This window comes from Eumetopias jubatus, unplaced genomic scaffold (assembly GCF_037043125.1).
Source record: "Eumetopias jubatus isolate StellerSeaLion01/CBP00866 unplaced genomic scaffold, mEumJub1_p1.0 scaffold_14, whole genome shotgun sequence".
Classification (NCBI taxonomy): Eukaryota; Metazoa; Chordata; class Mammalia; order Carnivora; family Otariidae; genus Eumetopias; species Eumetopias jubatus.
Genome location: NW_028274820.1, coordinates 60,562,131 through 60,582,434, shown reverse-complemented (window position 1 = coordinate 60,582,434; position 20,304 = coordinate 60,562,131). Strand labels below are relative to the sequence as shown.

At 36.9% G+C, this 20,304-nt stretch overlaps 1 protein-coding gene across 3 annotated transcripts in view; it reads right to left on the bottom strand.

The window, feature by feature from the left end:
* Positions 1 to 20,304, bottom strand: part of TAX1BP1 (Tax1 binding protein 1) — an 83,643-nt gene that overhangs the window by 10,576 nt on the left and 52,763 nt on the right. The window contains exons 14-16 of one of the 3 annotated variants that reach the window (XM_028119372.2): positions 18,943 to 19,014; positions 6,595 to 6,778; positions 6,107 to 6,255 (exon numbers count right to left, since the gene is read on the bottom strand). In XM_028119372.2, coding sequence (XP_027975173.1) covers positions 6,107 to 6,255; positions 6,595 to 6,778; positions 18,943 to 19,014 — 405 coding nt within the window. The remainder of the gene's footprint in view (positions 1 to 6,106; positions 6,256 to 6,594; positions 6,779 to 18,942; positions 19,015 to 20,304) is intronic. The other 2 variants (XM_028119373.2, XM_028119374.2) reach the window with 2 other exon arrangements.

Below are 20,304 nucleotides of genomic sequence, written 5' to 3'. Positions count from 1 at the left end.
AAATAAATCACCTCACTTTACATCTAAATGAGCTAGAAAATAACAAAAACCCAAAACCAGAAGGAAGAAAATAATAAAGATTAGAGCAGAAATAAATGATATAGAAAATAAAAAAACAAAAAACAGAAGAGATCAATGAAAACCAGGAGCTGGTTCTCTGAAGAACAAAATCGATAAACCTCTAGCCAGACTCATTAAAGGGGAGAAGGAAGGTGGGAAAAAAAAAAAAGCACATATACCAAAAAAGCCCAAAAAACCCAGGAAAGACTCAAACAAAATCACAAATGAAAGAGGAGAAATAACAACCAACACCATAGAAATACAAACAACTGGCATATAATTTTTCATAATATTCTCTTGCAACAAATTGGACAACCTGGAAGAAATGGATAAATTCCTAAAAAACCTATGACCTACCAAAACTAAAACCGGAAAAAACAGAATAATTGAACAGACCGATCACCAGCAATGGCACTGAATCAACAATCAAAAAACTACCAACAAACAAAAGTCCAGGACCAGACAGCTTCACAGGTAAATTCTATCAAACATTTAAAGAGGACCTAATACCTATTCTTCTCAAACTATTCCAAAAAATAGAAGAGGAAGGAAAACTTCCAATTTCATTCTATGAGGCCAGCATTACCCTGATAACAAAACTAAATAAAGACACCACAAAAAAAGAGAACTGTAAGCCAACATCTCTGATGAACACAGATGCAAAATTCCTCATCAAAACACTAGCAAATGGAGTCCAACATTACATTAAAGAAATCATTCACTGCGATCAACTGAAATATTTTTCCAGTATGGAAGGGTGGTTCAATATTTGCAAACCTATCAACATGATACATCAAATTTGTAACAGAAAAGAGAAAATCCATATGATTATCAATAGATGCAGAAAAAGCATTTGACAAGGTACATCCATTCACAATAAAAACCTTCAACAAAGTAGGTTTAGAGGGAACATACCTCAACATAATAAAGACCACATATGAAAAACCCACAGTGAACATCATACTCAACTGGGAAAAACTGAGAGCTTTTCCCCTAAGGTCATGAACAAGACAGGGATGTCCACTCTCACCACTTTTATTCAACTACTACTAGAATCCTAGCCACAGCAATGAGACAACAAAAAGAAATAAAAGCCATCCAAATTGGTAAGGAAGATGTAAAACTTTTGCTATTTGCAGATGACATGATACTATATACAGAAATCCTAAAAACTCTGCCCCAAAACTACTAGAAATGATAAATGAATAAAGTCATGGGATACAAAATCAATGTACAGAAATCTGGTGCATTTCTAAACAACAGCATATACACTTGCACCAAAAACAACAGATACCTAAGAATAAACCTAACCAAACAGATAAAAGATCTATACTCTGGAAACTATAAAATACTCATGAAAGAAATTAAAGATACAAAGAAAAAGAAAGACATTCCATTCTTATGGATTGGAAGAATATTGTTAAAATGTCCATACTTCCCAAAGCAATCCAGAGATGTAATGTAATCCTTATCAAAATACCAACAGTATTTTTCAGAGAACTAGAACAACAATCCTAAAAGTTGTATAAAACAAAAGGTCCCAAAAAGCTAAAGCAATCTTAAAAAAGAAAAAACTGAAGCTATCACAACTCTAGACTTCAAGTTATATTACAAAGCTATAGTAATTAAAACAGTGTGGTACTGGCACAGAAACAGACACACAGATCAATAGAACAGAATAGAAAACCCAAAAATAAACCCACAATTATATGGTCAATTAATCTTCGACAAAGCAGGAAAGAACATGCAGTGGGAAAAAGACGGTCTCCTCAACAAAATGTCCTGGGGAAAACGGGACAGCTACATACAAAAGAATGAAACTCAGTAACTTTCTTACAACATACACAAAAGTAGACTTAAAATGGATTAAAGGCCTAAATGTGAGACCTGAAACCAGAAAAGTCCTAGAAGAGAGCACAGTAATTTCACTGACATTGACCATAGCAACATTTTTCTAGACAGGTCTCCTGAGACAAGGAAAACAAAAGCAAAATCAAGCTATTGGGACTACATCAAAATACAAAGCTTCTGCACAACAAAGGAAATAACAAAACTAAAAGGCAACCTACTGTATGGGAGAAGAGATTTGCAAATGACATATCTGATAAAGGATTAGTATCCAAAATATATAAAAAACTGCTACAATTCAATGCTCAAAAACCAAATAATCCAATTTAAAAATGGGCAGAAGAAATGAACATTTTTCCAAAGAAGACATACAGATGGCCGACAGATGAAAAGATGCTCAACATCACTCATCATCAGGGAAATGCAAATCAGAAACCACAATGACCTATCACCTCGCACCTGTTAGAATGGCTAAATTCAAAAACAGAAGAAACAAGTGTTGGCGAGGATATGGAGAAAAATGAATCAGCATGCACTGTTGGTGGGCATGCAAACTGATGCAGCCATTGTAGAAAACAGTATGGAGGTTCCTTAGAAAGTTAAAAATAGAACTACCCTACAATCCAGTAATTATACATAGGGTATTTACCCCAAAAATACAAAGACACTAATTCAAAGAGATAACATGCACCCCTATGTTTAATGCAGCATGATTTACAATAGCCAAATCCTGGAAGCAGCTCAAGTATCCATCGACAGACAAATGGATAAAGAAGATGTGGTATACAAATATACAATGCAATATTGCTCAGCCATAAAAAAGATTAAATCTTGCCATTTGCAACAACATGGATAGAGCTAGAGAATATAATGCTAAGCGAAGTCAGTCAGAGAAAGACAAATACCATGATTTCACTCACATGTAGAATTTAAGAAAACAAAAAGTAAAGGAAAAAGAGACAAACCGGAAACACTTTTATTTTTGAAGATTTTATTTATTTATTAGAGAGTGAGTGAGAGAGAAACAGCATGAGAGGGGAGAGGGTCAGAGGGAGAAGCAGGCTCCCCGCTAAGCAGGGCACCCGATGCAGCACTCGATCCTAGGACCCTGGGATCATGACCTGAGCCGAAGGCAGTCACTTAACCAACTGAGCCACCCAGGCACCCAACCAGGAAACACTCTTAATTACAGAGAACTGATTACCATAGGGGAGGGAGGATGGGTGAAAAAGGTGATGGGGATTTAAGAGTACACTTATCATGATAAGCACTGAGTAATGTACAGCACAGCTGAATCACTATATTGTATACCTGAAACTAACATTACACTGTATGTTAACTATACTGGAATTAAAATAAAAAGCTTAAAGAAAAGCAAGATCTCCATTACTTTTCAAATGTTATTTTTCTCCACATTCAGAAATTAACTCAAAATGGACCAAAAACCTAAATATAAGAGCAAAGACAACAGAAAACCCAGGGACAAATCTTCCTAACTATGAGTTATGCAATGGTTTCTGAGATCTGACAACAAAAGTACAAGGAAAAATAGGGTAAGTTTGACTTCATCAAAATTAAGAAACTTGGAGGGTGCCTGGATGGCTCAAGCAGTTGAGTGTCCAACTCTTGATTTCAGCTCAGGTCATGATCACAGGGTCGTGAGATAAAGCCCTGTGTCAGGCGACACTGGACATGGAGCCTGCTTAAGGTTCTCTCTCCCTCTCCCTCTCTCAAAAAAAAAAAAAGAAAAAGAAAAAGAAAAGAAAAGAAAACAACCTGTTGGTCCACATACTGTATTTCTGAGTAGCAAGGGCTTAGACCCATGCTCCCATTGCTAGGGCACCATATCAAATTCACAGAGTACTATAGGATTAGTTTTAATCTTCTAAGTTAATGAAATATGCAGAAAACTCCACATTTGTCAGATATCACAAGAACTAGTTCAAGATAGCTCAGTTTCAACATTCCTTTCAGTGACAGCTTATCTTTGAGAAGACGCTGGCTATTTTGCAGCTGCTGAAATGTAAAGCATGTGCTTTGTGAAAATCAATGTCAATCAGGAAATGAAGGTGGTTTGTCCAATCCAATTCCAAGGTTTGAGAAGGTGTACAGTGGTCAACAACCACATACATCCCGTCAGTATTATTTAAGAATGAAAAATAAGAATTTTTCAATTCAGTATATACTTTTTTTTTCAAATGGTTACTACACTTGTTAGGAAATTGTTAAGCATTTCTTTTGACCTATACGGTATCATAAAAAATTTACTTAGACGCCAAAGGTGCCATGAACTGAAAGGTTGGGAACCTCTGGCTTAGTCTATTTGATAGGTGGTTAGGACCATAGCTCCTATAGCCACACTGATGAGGTTCAAATCCTCATCTGACTGTACCCTTACCAGCTGTGTGATAAAGCAAGCCAGTTAATCTTTCTGTTTCCTCCATTATAAAAGAAAACATCATAATAGTTCCTACCTCACAGGACTGCTATGAAGAACAAATGAGTTAACATATTTAAAAAGCCATGCACTAGCTGGCAAATTGAGAAATGTTTGGTGCCATCATCATCATCATAATTATGATGCTACAGTTATTGGCATTGCAATTATTAGGGAAAAGGGAGTCAAAAAAGGCATCTAATCTGATAGCGGACCAATTTCTGGTGCAGAAAGGAGATCTGGCAAGTATATGACTGGAGTAGACTAGAGAACAGGCAGCCTCAACCCTCACTCCGAGGTCCTGTGGCTGTTAATTACTCCCAGGGCAGGGAACCAGAGAAAAGGATCAGGTCAACTCAAATCTGCTTTATATATTCTAAAAATTACTCATTAAAATACTTCACTTCCAAGTGATTTTTGTTACTGTAATGACAAGATTTTTTAAAAAGTCTAAATGTACATAAAAATTCATTTCTGTCTAAAGTGAAAGAAATCTTCTAATTGCAAAATACAATTATCCAAGGTGCACCTATTAAGAGTCCTTCCATCTCATTACCAAATCTAAGCATGTCAGCAAATGAGCACAGTACTCTAACACTGCTTCTCATGGGTTTGCAGGAGGGCAAAGCACACAGATCAGAAAGAACATTCTGCTAATTAAACTGAAGCAGATGACTACGGAAGAGAAAGGCTTGCCACATGTAACATCTGTGCCAAGAATGATCAGATTAAATATGCAAAATGTGAAGTAAAGGTGTGAAAAAGCAGTAAGATTATACTCTAGACCTTAAATAGGCTACAAAAGTTCTGACAGTTTTCCTAATTATTCCCAGTAATGGACATAGGAGGCCAAAAGGCAGGAGGGAGAAATACATTTTTCTCCATTATGGGTGTTGAGCACTAGGGCTAAAATCATGCCTGTCTGAACACTGATCAGTTTCTGCAAAGGTTAATAGCAATTAAATGCAGCAAACTAGATTAAATGAGAAACAGGTCATGATACTGCTGTACTTGCAAAGAGCACGATAAAGCATTTCTTTTAAATTCATCTTAATGCATAGGAAATCCAAAAAAGCTGCTATGAGGAAAAGAACTTATTAAATGGTGAAGAAATCTCTTAAATGAAATAAAAATAAAAATGACATGCTACACAAACTAACTCAAATTATCAGTATTGGGTTGCTGAAAGATTAATACTAATGATGTCTAACTGTCATTAACACTGCCTCTTCCAACCTAGTACATCTGCAATCAAAAGAATATAGTAAATTACTTAGTGATAATTAAAATTAAACTATTTGTGACTATAGCTAATAATTTATCATATATTCAAAAGTTGCTGAGAGTAAATCTTAAAAGTTCTCATCACAAAGGAAAAAAAAATTTGTTAATTATATGTGATAACAAATGTTAACCAGACTTGCAGTAATCCTTTCGTGATACAAATACTGAATCATTATGCTGTACACCTGAATTAAAGGTATGTTATCAATTATATCTCAAAAAAACTGTTTTAAAGATTAAACTGATAACTACAGTACTGAGGTCATTCTCTGAACTTAATCTTTTACTTTAGTATAAATCCTAAAGTGTAAGTCTGAAGCATATTAATGGTTGATTTTTCCAAATTTAAATACAAGCAGGTTTTTCCAAAATTTAAACAATCACACAATCACAAAAACACAGTCTCTTTTCCACAAACTCTCTACATGAAACAAAAAAATAAAAGAAACAGGCTCAAAAAATAGAAATTCAATTTACTTTACTATCCTCAGGATCTTCTAAACCATCAGGCCGACTAAGGTTTCGAGCAGGCTGGCTGCAGACAACATTATCTTCCAGTCCCCAAGAAGGTACTCTCAGAGGTGGCCTTTGGATTTCATCTGGATAAAAAGCACCATCTGCTCCATCTGAAATAAAAATTTGGGAAGTGAAATCTGGTACTATAATTAGAATCTCTGTGTATAGCTATGATGAACAGGATACAAAGAACCATTTTTATGCATCACAAAAACGTCTTTTTAACCCAAGTAATTTTTAAAAATAAGAATATATATAATAAGCAAATAGACTACTCTTTTGTGCTGCAGCAATCCTAGATGAACCCAGTTACTGTTAAACATTAAAACTACCGGTTACAAGATAGTGTTTCTATTAGAGTTAATTGTACCAGTTTTCTAATCCCATTAAGATACAAACCAAAAAAACTCCATATTCAGTTAATCCCAAACCAAAATTATTTTAATAACCTCTGGCTTCCTGTGTTGCATAAGGATTACCATACTGCAGAACTGGCTGTATATGTGGCACTGTGGAACCATGACCATTTTGCTCTGAGCATGTGTTGAGACACTGTGAGATCTTTTGAGGACTCTGGGAATTCTGACCTTCCATTTTCCTTTCTGCTTGATCTTCTAGATTCCTTTTAAGTTCCTAAAATTAACAAAAACAAAGGCAGAAAGCATTCAAATATTTTATAGTAAGGGCAGCATTAAACATTTAGCTAAAATATAATAAAATTACTTCCCTATTATGTTTAAAGAATACAACTGAAAAGTCTGGCTCTCAACTTCTCATAATTGTCCTCTCCGCATACAACATCAGAAGGCAAAATAAAGCCCAATGTATTTTCCAAATTTATTTGTGCCAAGAAACTGCCTTTTTTATTGAGCTAAGAGGAAACTGTGAATCTCTTACAACTCAGTTATTAATAAAAGTCAAAGGAGAGACGCCTGGGTGGCTCAGTCGGTTGGGCGGCTGCCTTCGGCTCAGGTCATGATCCCAGGGGTCTGGGATCAAGCCCTGCATCTAGCTCCTTTCTCGGCAGGGAGCCTGCTTCTCCCCTGCCTGCTGTTCTCCCTGCTTGTGCTTACTCTCTCTCTCTGTCAAATAAGTAAATAAATAAAATTTAAAAAAAAAAAAGTCAAAGGAGAAAAAGCAACCCAGACTGCTTCTCTAGTAAATTCTACCAAATTTAAAATTTAAAAATACTAATCCCATATAAACTCTTTCAAAACTAGAGAAAAAAACACTTCTGGGGACGCCTGGGTGGCTCAGTGGGTTAAGCATCTGCCTTCGGCTCAGGTCACGATCCCAGGCACCTGGGATCAAGTCCCACATCGGGTTCCTTGCTCAGCAGGGAGCCTACTTCTCCCTCTGCCTGCCGCTCCCCCTGCTTGTGCATGCACGCTCTGTATCTCTCTCTCTGCAAATAAAATCTTAAAAACAAAACAAAACAAAACCCCACACTTCTGAACTTACTTTATTTATAAGGCCAATACTATCCTAATACCAAAGTCAAACAATGACATCACAAGAAAACTGCAAACCTCATCCCTCATGAATATTGATACAAAAATCCTTAAGAAATCAAATCCAACAGTATTTAAAAAGATACTGGAGGTTTGTTTTGAAGATTTTATCTTTTTTTTTTTTTTTGACAGAAAAAGCAAGCACAAGCAGGGGGAGCAGCAGGCAGAGGGAGGGGAGAAGCAGGCTCCCCGCTGAGCAGGGAGCCCGACAGTGAGCTCGATTCCAGGACCCGGGGATAATGACCCGAGCCGAAGGCAGCCACTTAATGAATTAGCCACCCAGGCGCGCCCAACCAAGTGGGTTTTTATCACAACAAAGCAAATTTAGTTTAACATACAAAAATCAATATAATTCACTATGTTCACAGACTAATGGGGAAAAAAACGTATGATCATTTAAATAGATGAAGAAACACTTTACACAATTCAACAGGCATTCATATATATTTTTTAAATCTCACCTAACTAGAAATAAAAAGGAACATCCTTAATATGAAAAAAGACACTTCAAAACCCTACAGTGAATATTAATGGTGAAAAACTAAATGATTCTACCTAAGATCAATAATAAGGCAAGGATGTCTGCTCTCATCACTTCTATTCAACATTGTACTGGGGATTCTAAACAGTGGATTAAGGCAAGATTAAGATTATGGCAGACTGAAAAGAAGTAAAATCATCTTTATTCAGAGGATATGATATGTAGAAAATCCTAAGGAATCTATAGAACTAGGAGAATGAGTAGATTTAGCAACATTGCAATATACAAGATCAATATATAAAATCAATTGTATTTCGGTATGTAAGCAACACAATAAAAATGAAGTTTTTAAAGATACCATTTATAGTAGAATCGATAGATATTAAAATACTTAGGAATAAATGTAATAAAAGATGTTCAAGACCTGTACACTAAAAACAACAAACATGCTGAGAGAAATTAAAGAGAACCTCAATAAAAAGAAAAAAATATGCCACATTCATGTACTGGAAAAACTTGGCATTTTTATAAATTCCTCCCCAAATTGATCTATACATTCAATACAATCCCAATCAAAATCCCAGCAGGCTTTTGATAAATTGACAAGAACAAACCCTGAAATGCAAAGGTCCTGAAATAGCCCATTTTTAAAAAAGAACAAAGTTGGAAGACTTACACCTGATTTCAAGACTTACAATAAAGCTATAAGATCAAGAGACTAGAATGTTGATATATGGATAAACACAGAGATTAGGGGCTGGCAAAATTTTTCCATAAAGGGCCTGATAGTAGATATTTTCAGCTTTGTAGGACACAGTCTGTCAAAACTACTCAAATCTGCCTCTGTTGTTGCAGCCATAGGTAATGCCTAAATGAATGGGCATGGTCATATGCTAATAAAACTTTGCTTACAAAATAGGCCCTGAGCCATATTTGGCTTGTAGAGGTTAGTTTGCAGACCCCTGATATAAATCAGTAAATAAGACAGTCTAAAAAATACCCATACTCATAGTGAATTAATTTTCAACACAGATGCAGAAATAATTCAGTGAAGGAAAAGGACAGTCTTTTAAGCATAAGCTTAAAAAACTGGGTATCGGGGCGCCTGGGTGGCTCAGTCGTTAAGCACCTGCCTTCGGCTCAGGTCATGATTCCAGCGTCCCAGGAACGAGCCCCATATAGGGCTCCCTGCTCCACAGGAAGCCTGCTTCTCCTTCTCCCATTCCCCCTGCTTGTGCTCCTTCTCTCGCTGTCAAAAATAAATAAAATCTTAAAAAAAAAAAAAAAAAAAACCTAGGTATCTACAAATAAATTTTTACTATATATCACACCATACAAACAATTTATTTTACTTTATTTTTTTAAGTGGGCTCCACACCCAGCACGGAGCCTAACACAGGGCTTGAACTCACAACCCTGAGATCAAGACCTGAGCTGAGATCAAAAGTCGGATGCTTACTGACTGAGCCACCCAGACGACCCCCCCCAAATTAATTTCATATGGATCATAAATCTAAACCATAAGAGCTAAAGCTATAAATCTAGTGAAAGAAAAAAACAGGTGAAAATCTTTGTAACCTTGGATTAGGCAAAAATTTGTTAAGATAGGATATAAACAGCATAAACCATTAAGAAAAATACTGCTGTTAGACTATTTTCAAAATTAGAAGCTTTTGTTCTTCAAAGATACTTTAAAAATGAAAAGACACTGGAAAATAGTATGGAGATTCCTCAAAAAGTTAAAAATAGAGCTACCCTACAACCCAGCAACGGCACTACTAGGTATTTACCTAATGATCCAAAGAGTCACATGCACCCCAATGTTTCTAGCAGCAAGGTCTACAATAGCCAAACTATGGAAAAGAACAATGTCCATCCATAGAAGATGTAGTGTGTATACACACACACACAAATAAAATACCACTCAGCCATCAAAAAAAATGAAATCTTACCATTTGTAAATGACGTGGATGGAACTAGAGAGTATTATGCTAAGTGAAGCCAATCAGAGAAAGACAAATTATATGATTTCACTCATGTGGAATTTAAGAAACAAAGGATCATAGGAAAAGGGAGGGAAAAATAAAATAAGACAAAATCAGAAAGGGAGACAAACCGTAAGAGATTCTTAAGTACAGGAAACAAACTGAGGGTTGCTGGAGGGGAGGGGGGTGGGGGGATGGGGTAACTGGGTGATGGGCATTAAGGAGGGCACGTGATGTAATGAGCCCTGGGTATTATATGCTAATGATGGATCCATCACTGAACTCTACCTCTGAAACTAATAATAGACTATGTAAATAAACTGAATTGAAATAAAATTTAAAAATAAAAATGAAAAGGCAAGCTACGTTTTGGGAGAAAATATTTCCAAGACATATGAAAAAGGAATTGTATTTAGAATATATAAAGAACTCTTAAAACCAAATACAACCAATAAAGATAACCCAATTAAAAAACAGGTAAAGATCTCAACACTTCACAAAAGAATATATACAAATGGGGGCACCTGGCTGGCTCAGTCGGTAGAACATGCGACTCGCAATCTCAGGGTCATGAGTTTAAGCCTCATGTTGGACAGTTTTAAGTATATATACTTAAAGAATATATACATTTGTGAATGGCCTATAAGCATATGAAAAGATGCCCAGCACCACTAGTCATCAGGGACAATTAAAACTTAAACCACAATAACACTGCACATTCACCAGCATGACTGAAATTAAAACCCAGTAATACCAAGTACTACTGAGGCTACAGGGCAATTGGAATGCTCATACACTGCTAGTGGGAATGCAAAATGGTACAGCCACTTTGAAAAACAATTTGGCTATTTCTTAAAAACATATCCATCATATAAGAAAGCGATTCCATTACTAGGAATCTACTCGAGAGAAATGAAAACCTATGTCTACAAAAAGACAGAAGAATGTTATCTGCATTATGCATAGCAAAACACTAGAAATAATCCATATGTACACATCAGCTGGTAAATGATTAACATCCAACCAGTGAATGGGTAAATTCTGTATGACTGCATTTATATGAAATGCTAGAAAAAGTAAAACTATATAGTAGCAGAAGGTAGATCAGTGATTGTCTGGGACTGGAGGTAGTTGATGGAGTTGACTTAAAATCAAGCATGAAGGAACTTTGTGCAGTAATGGAAACACTCTATACAGTTTGAATATAATGATATTTACAGAACTATATATATATTTACCAAAATCCATCAAATTGCACTTAAAATAGGTGGGCTTTATTACATGTAAACTGTATCTCGAGAAAGCTGTTAAAGAGAAAAAAAATCAACCAGAAATTTTAACCAGATATAAGAATGGAAAATTTCATCTGTAAAGTAAAACTCAGCTGGTTTTGCTAATGTCATCCCGTGAGAATAGAGATGAGATCCTATGTCAGCAAATTTTTACCTATATAAATGACCATTAAATGAAGTAACCTTGAAACAGAGTTAAGTCATTATCACTGAAAGCAAAACTGGTATACATGAAAAATTCAAGTCAATTTAGGTTTGAGAAGAGATACAGCAATTAGCAGTTCCTCCTAAGCATGTGAAAAGAGTACAGAAGATATGTAAAATAATAACATATTGCAGGATTGGGTAAGTGAATGATATGGCTAGAGCACAGGGTGCATGTTAAGAGCAAGAGAAAAGACAAGCTGAAGGCCAGATGTGCCAAATCTGTATCATACAGTTTACTTTACAATGGGCCTAACAGTTCTTGAACAGTCATAACATGGCCCTTTAGTATAAAGTTATTCTAGGAAAGCTACACTGGGCACACTTGAAACTGGGCATACTTGAATTAGCAACAAACAGGGGGATGGCATGACATGGTAAGCTAGAGTCAGACTGACCTGGGTTTGCTTGTCAGCTCCAGCACTAATAACCCTGAAGAACTTACCTCCTCCAGCCCTAGGACTAGGACTACTAAGAAATTAGAGTGTTTAGAACACAGCAGGTCCTCAATGGAGGTTCCCTCATCTCCTGCCATGACTCAAAAAGTGCTGCCATGTAATTCAAAATTGTGAAAGTGCAATGTGAATAGAGAAAAAGTGAAAGTAAATTCAAAAAATATTTCAAAGACTAGTCAAGAGGAAAAGGACAGGAACCCAGCAAAAGATGTAGATAGGATAAACTGCTATAAAAATTTAAGCAAACGACCTTAGAAGAACATGGTGAAATTCTTCTGTAAGCAAACAATAAACTACTTAAATGGAGTCGAGGGTTTCATTAAAAGATTTACGGTAAGTCAAGCAACTTCATAGAGATTCCAACATAATAAAGAGTTCCCTGTACGTTAATACTCCTCTCCCCTACCATCAGAGATGCAATAAATCCCCTGCAAATAGGATGCAGGGTAAGAAAAGGACCAGTAACAAGCAGCTTTGATTCCTCATGAGGGAAACTGGAGGCGGGGTAAACAGAACACAGGGACATGAACAAGACAGCTATAGGCAGGTTGTTTAGGAAATCGGAAAACTGAGCTCTTGATTCAGAAAATCTGATTCTCAAATTTACAATCACAACACCCCCCAAAGGGACCATGTTTAGAATTAAGGAGATAAATGAACTTGGATGAGGAAAATAAATCTGTATCTTTCCACTAACTTTGAACTGAAATTTAGCATTTTTTTAAATTATGAATGTAGGCAAAAAAAACCCAACACAGCAATAGTTGCAATACCCTTAACTTTGTCACCTACAGAATCACAGATATATTCACTTCATATTATAGTCATTGCAGCCATCTCAAAACAGCCTTTGTATTTCACTACCTCGAAATTATGGTAATTATTAGACATACTAAATCTTATTTAACATTTTTAAATAAGCACATATACTACCTGTCACATACATCATAAACTTAATATTTTGATAACTATTTCTTGTAACTTGTTTCCATTGTGATTCTCTTTTTGCTTTATTCATTTAAAAATATTTCTGGGGCACGTGGGTGGCTCAGTCAGTTAAGAAAGCAATTCCTGATTTTGGCTCAGGTCATGACCTTGGAATCCCGAGATCGAGCCCTGCATGTGGCGCCATGCTCGGAAAGAAGTCTGCATGGGATTCTCTCTCTGCCCCTCCCCCCACTCACTCTAAAATAAATCTTTTAATATATATTAATATGTATATGTCAAATATATATAATTTATATATTTTATATTAATATATTTAATATATATTAAACAGATTTCACCAGACTATCAAAAGGTCGTTAGAACAGTCATGGTCAAGAACTCCTGTTAAGACCTCCTCTACCTTCAAAAACATGTATGACATGAATGTGGTTAACTTACCTTAGCAAAATAATATTGATGGCTGATTCGTAACTCTCCTAAAAAGCCTCCACGATTTAAGAAATAGATTTTGTTAGGGGCGCCTCGGTGGCTCAGTCAGTTAAGTGTCTGCTTTCAGCTCAGGTCATGATCCCAGGGTCCTGGGATTGAGCCCCACATGGGGCTCTCTGCTCAGCGGAGAGCCTGCTTCTCTCTCTAACCCCCTTACTTGTGCTCTCTCTCGCTAGCTCTCTCCCCTAAATAAATAAAATCTTTAAAAACAATAATAAATTTTGTTAGGAGTCCTCTCTTATAGTTCCAGGGCACAAAAGTTTGTTTAGCTGGTTTGCCTCTGCTAGAGTGCCTAAATTAATTCAACTAATATTTAACTTCAAATATCAGGTGCTGTACTAGGAGCTACAAATACAATGGTGAATAAAATAGAAGCGATTCCAATCTTCATGGATCTTACAATTAAGCAGACGAGGCAGATGTTAAGCACAGAAATAAATATTAATTACAAATTATGTTAAGTGCTATGAAATAAAAGTACAGGTCCCAGGTTTGAGTTTAATAGAGGCATGTACTTCAGACTGAAGGTCAAAGAAGTCCTTACTGAAGAAGAGTCATTTATCCTGGGACATGAAGGATGAGTCAAGAGTAGTGGGGTGGGGGGGAATAGTACCTGGGTGGCTCATCGGATTAAGCATCTGCCTTCAGCTCAGGTCATGATCCCAGTGGCCTGGGATTGAGTCCCGCATTGGGCTCCCTGCTCTGCGGAGAGCCTACTTCTCCCTCTCCCTCTGCTGCTTCCCCTGCTTGTGCTCTCCCTCACTGTCAAATAAATAAATAAAAGCTTAAAAAAAAAAAGAGTCATTTATTATTTATTCTGGGACTTGAAGGATGAGTCAAGAGTAGTTGGGTGGGGGCAGTGTCTGGGTAGCTCAGTCAGTTGAGTGTCTGGCTCTTGGTTTCATCTCAGGTCGTGATCTCAGAGTTGTGAGCATGCATGCTCTCTAGTAAATAAGTTTTTTAAAAGAGTAGTTATGAATAAATATTTAGAGGGAAATAATACAAATTCTAGGATATACTTGAAAAAATATCTCCGGGGAGAGGAGGGAAGGTAATTATGGTTGCACAGATAAAAGAGAGCCATAAAGTATAACAACTACTGGTGTTGGGTGAGGAGTACAACAGAATTCATTCTATTCTCATATGTTTAAACTCATTAAAAAAAAAAAAAAGTCCAACAAAGTAACAAAGAATTGTAGGTAAGAATATTTCTGGCAACGGAAATGAATGAGGGCCCTGAGAAAATGAAGCAATTGGTGAGCTATAAAGCATGGGTGACTAGAACATTTCTCAAAGTGTGGTTCCCAGAGCAGTAGCACTGGAACATAGAAATGCAAATCTCAAGCTCCACTACAAACCTACTAAAATAAAAACTTTGGGAATGGACCCAGGAATCTGTTTTAACAAGCAATACAGGTGATTCTGATGGAAGCTCAAATTCGAGAACTACTGAGAGAGACTACAATAGAGGATAGTGAAACAAGACATTGTAGCTTCAGATGGGAATAGAGAGAAATGGAGGCCAGTCATACAAAGTATCACAGGCTATGTTAAGAATTTTGGGTTTTGAAAAAAAAAAGAATTTTGGGTTTTGGGCGCCTGGGTGGCTCAGTTGGTTAAGCGACTGCCTTTGGCTCAGGTCATGATCCTGGAGTTCCAGGATCGAGTCCCGCAACAGGCTCCCTGCTCAGCAGGGAGTCTGCTTCTCCCTCTGACCCTCCCCCCTCTCATGTGCTCTCTCTCTCTCTCACTCTCTCTGGTTCAGTTGGTTAAGTGACTACCTTCAGCTCAGGTCATGATCCCGGAGTCCTGGGATGGAGTCCCACATCGGGCTCCCCCTTCTATGTGGGGAGCCTGCTTCTCCCTCTGCCTCTGCCTGCCACTCCCCCTGCTTGTGCTCACTCACTCTCTCTATGTCAAATAAATAAAATATTTTTAAAAAAAAAGAATTTTGGGTTTTATCTTAAGTGCACGGGAAGCCCATTATGGAGCTTTAAGCAAGGGAGTGATCAGTTTTACATTTTTAAAGGTTACCCGGTGTTCTGAATAACCTTTTACCTGAGTCAAAGTAGAGAAGGGGAGTGACCTCATGGAAGATGGCAGAGAAGGAAGTGTGTCTGCTCCCTGGCAGTTATTAGCGCAAGGAACTGAATCCTGACATCACCTGAATGACCCTGGAGAAAGATCTATATCCATGAGGTGACTGAGCCCCATTTGACACCCTAATTTCAGATTTGTGAGAGGTCTAAAGCCAGAGGACCCAGTTAAGCCATACCTGAATTCCCTACTCACAGAAGCTGTGAAATAACAAATGTTTTGAGCCATTAAGTTTTTGGGAAATTTGTTAATGCAGCATACTACAGTCACTGTATTACTGAATATGATTTCAGCTATTTATATAATAACTTACAAGTGGTTATAATCACTCAGGATTATATACATATAAATTATGTATATATATATTATATACATATATATTATATACATATAAATCTTTCAGATATGAAATGTATGTTTTATAAAGGTAAAATATAGAAAGTATCTTGACTGCTCCTCTCTAGGATTAGCTAATATCTCTAAGCACAATAAACACTTAGAGCTGGGTTTCTTTCAAAAAGTTGTCTGAAGCATTTGGAATATATTTCTCTTTTCTTTTTTTTATAAAGATTTTATTTACCTATTTGACAGAGAGACTAAGAGAGCACAAGCAGGGGGAGCAGTAGGAGAGGGAGAAGCAGACTCCCCACCAAGTAGGGAGCCCGATGGAGGGCTCGATCCCAGGACTCCGGGATCATGACCTGAGCTGAAGGCAGACACTTAACCATCTGAGCCACCCAGGAGCCTCTATATGTGTATTCCTTGGCAACTTCTTCTCAGATCTGATTAGAGCATCACTGTTTTAACTACACCTGGCCAAACCTCATACCAGAAATTTTAAAAAAACATTTTCTCACTCTTCATTTGTCCTATTGTTTTAATTTTCTTTAATCCATTATTTGCAACAATCTTTTTAACCCACTTGCCATTTTGTGTTACCACACACTGAAAAGGAAAGGGAAGGAGAGAAAACGGGGGGAAGAGGGAGAAAAGAAAAAGCTATGTGAATATACTCAAGTGGAGCAGACAGGAAAAAAAAAAAAAAAAAAAAAGAACTTCAAACAATCTCAAATTCTATTCCTAACAGGAATCTTTCTGATAGTGATATGGCTCTAGCAATTCTGAAACTGTTTTATGTGGATTATCAGATTTAGCAAATGTATAGATACATGTTGGTATTGTTGGACACCAGGATTCTCAGTGTGGAAGGCACATATACAAATAGGAAAAGAGGAAGGCAAGTAAGAACCATGTGGAGTTCGACTAGAACTCATGGTATCTAAAATAATGTTTCTTAGTTCTGCCCACTGAAAAGATCTAGAAGCAATGAGCACTGGTAATCATGGACACACCTAGGGCCCATACTTTGTTTTCTAAATACCACCTTCCACTAATACCGAACCAGAAACTCCTTGGAAAAGAACTAATTCCAGGGTTGGACCAGGGCGTCTTCCTAGTTATTAAAAAACAAAAAAACAAAAAACAAACAAAAAAACTGAAAATTTCAAAGATGAGTTAAGAAAGGTACAAGATGAGCTAAGGTATCTTACGATGCTAGAAAAGTATTACGTGCTCAAAAAATCAACATCACCCTTTTGATACTGGGGCATATCAGGAACCAGCTTGAAAATGCTCCCACTGACCAAATCTAGGACTGCAGGAAAATCAAATTAAGAACAAATTCTAATCCACTGACTAAAGAGTTCATACCAATGACTGTCAGGTAAGAAGACAGGAAGATGGAAGATAGACATCTATGGGCACGAGCAAAAAAAAAGAAATGTAAGCACTGGGAATTATCAAGCTTATGGTAGCAGATACGAGATTCCCAAAATTCTAGTTTTTGCTTAGAAGCTTGAATGTTATCATTGGCAACAAATACTACTGATTGTTTTTCCATAAAGTAACAGGCTCGCTTCACTTCTTTTCAAGAAAATACCTGCCAAATACCCTACTTTGAATAAGCAAATTTTGTCTATTAGTCATTCTTTAATAGGGAAATGATATGCTATGAAAAGAGCAGCTAGTTCAGCTCACAACCCAAACAACTGCACAAGTGCTTCACCGTAAGATAACCATCATACTTGATTAGGTAGAAGTGCTTTGGGGCTACTCCCCATTTCATCACACACAATATTAAAAAGATGTGCACCCCAAGGTCAAGCTTCAATAAGATTATTTTACTGTTTCATTATAAGTGAAACTGGCCTTTTTATTTTTTTTTAAACCGTGAATGCAATAGTTAAGATGAATATGGTAACTATACCAATGCACTCTGGTGCAACTGCCTTGATTCAAAACACACCACTGCTTACACACACCAGCATGTAAATGTAACACAGTTGGGGGGGGGGATATATATACATATATATATGTAACTCAGTGGGGAATAAAGCAAATAACATTGTAGTATTGTGAAAATAGTTTTCAATTTTGTATACCTCTGAAAGGGGAGGGGGACCACCCCCCAAAAGACCTCAAACTACACTATGAGAAATGATGCACTACAGCATGTTTTACATTATAAATGTATGCTGTTTCAATGTTAGGTTATGCTATAAATCATTAAACAACTTCTAAAATGTTTCCTATCACAAAAGAAAACCAGATAGACAACATTATGTATAATTTTTAGATTTTTTACTCTTCCTAAATTTAAACATTATAGAGTTTACCGTTGAATACAAAATATGTAACAAAGACCAAGTTAAATTTCAATAAAGTATTTTCTTCATAGTATAAAGTAAAATATTTAAAAGTATTATTTAGGGGCGCCTGGGCAGCTCCACTGGTTAAGAGTTCAACTTGATTTCAGCTCAGATCATGATCTGTCAGGGTCATGAGATCAAGCCCTGCATCAGACTCTGTGCTGGGTGTGGAACCTGCTTAAGATTCTCTCTCTCCCTTCTCCCTCTGCCCCTCCCCCAACCTCCACACGTTATCTCTAAAAATAATTTTAAAAAATAAAATTATTTAACTGTAAACATTCTCCACTGAGAGTACTAACATCTGTTTCAGTCTTTATTCATATAACTTTCTTTCAAAGCCACCTTCACATGACTGTAAGATGTGTAGCTTCATAAAGCTGTAGTATCATTCACTGTCATGATTTTTAAGATTTATTTATTGAGGGGAAGTGAACACGCACCCCCTCGCACAAGCAGGAGGAGGAGTAAGGATATCCAGCAGTCTCTGTGCCAAGAGCAGAGTCCCACACATGGCACCTGATCTGACCACCCTGAGACTATGACCTGAGCCAAAACCAAGCACCAGATGCATAAACAATCAAGCCACCCAAGGACCCCTGAAAGATTTTTAAGTACACTGTTCAGTACCTTTTCCCTGGAAAGGTTTTCCAAACGTGAAGTTAGACCATTTATTTCTTTGTCTTTCTCTGCCAACTGAAGCTGAAAAAAGAAATCATCATTAATCTTTTTCATTATCTACTCTTTACTTACACACCAAGAGTTAGTCTATACCATTCTATCAAAATTCCAATTAGCGTACCCGTGTATTTTTCTTGGTGTATTTCTCTGAAATCTCTAGATTACTTCTCATCATTGACCAACTTCCCTTACTCTTACAACTTCTCCCAGTTTACATAAAATTTCACCCACAATATCATCCCCTCATGCTCTTTTTTGTGTCCACTTCTTCTTCACAATTAGAAATATGAGTGTTCTCCAAGGTTTCTTCTTTGGCTTCTCTCTCTATTCCCCCTGAAAACTCCCTTTTTCTATGCCTTCACAACTATGATCCCCATGGGAATAAATCACAAATATTAACTCACATGGCACACATCTTTCTTTCCCCAAACCTGTCTTTTCAATTGATGGGTGACATGTTTTCATTGTTCTTTCCACACTTTAAGAGCAAAAGGTCCCAAACCTACTTTTCTTACTTTTATTAACGGATATTACCAATCTCAGAGCCCACTGTGACTGAAGCAAGGAAGCTTTGTTACAACACTTCCTCCTTCTCTTCTTCCTCCAATCCCCAACACTTTCAGTCTCTTTAGTCATTCATTCACTTAACAATCACATTATGAATACAAACACAAACTTATTTTTCAATTATTTCATGTCCTATTCGATAAGTGATCAGGGAAGGTACCCAAGGGGGTGGTCTTTACTACCAAGTAATTCTGAGAATACTTCTAATTTTCTTACCTTCAAACACCCTTCCCACCTGTAAATCCTCTCAGGGTTACCAAATTGTTTTCAAAAAGACCTACTATAGTTGGGTCCCTTTACTCCTAGGAAATTCTTAATAGCAAATAGCATTCCAATTCCATTTTAGGCCCCCCAAAATGTGGCTTTAATCTATCTTTAAAGTCCAATCTATACCACCACAGATATTAAAGTCCTATTACTCAAGACTGCTCAAAATTTCCAGGCTGTGCTCTCCACTTTTCACCTCCAAACCTATATAAATGCTTTTCAATCTGCTTAGAATGATGCTTCTTTCTTTTCCCAGCTCTGCTTCTCCCCTCCAGTTTGGTCTTTCAAAGGTCGGGTTTCTCCATGCTTAACTCCTAAATATTCCACTGGAAACAGCCCTAAGGTACTTCATTAATTAGACTTATCATTCATGTAGAACTTCATCCCATTGTGCCTTGTCTAGTGAGTATCTGTGTCTAAACAGTACAAAATAAGGGAAAGGGCACTAAACAAAAAGCTAAGCATCTTTACCAGCTG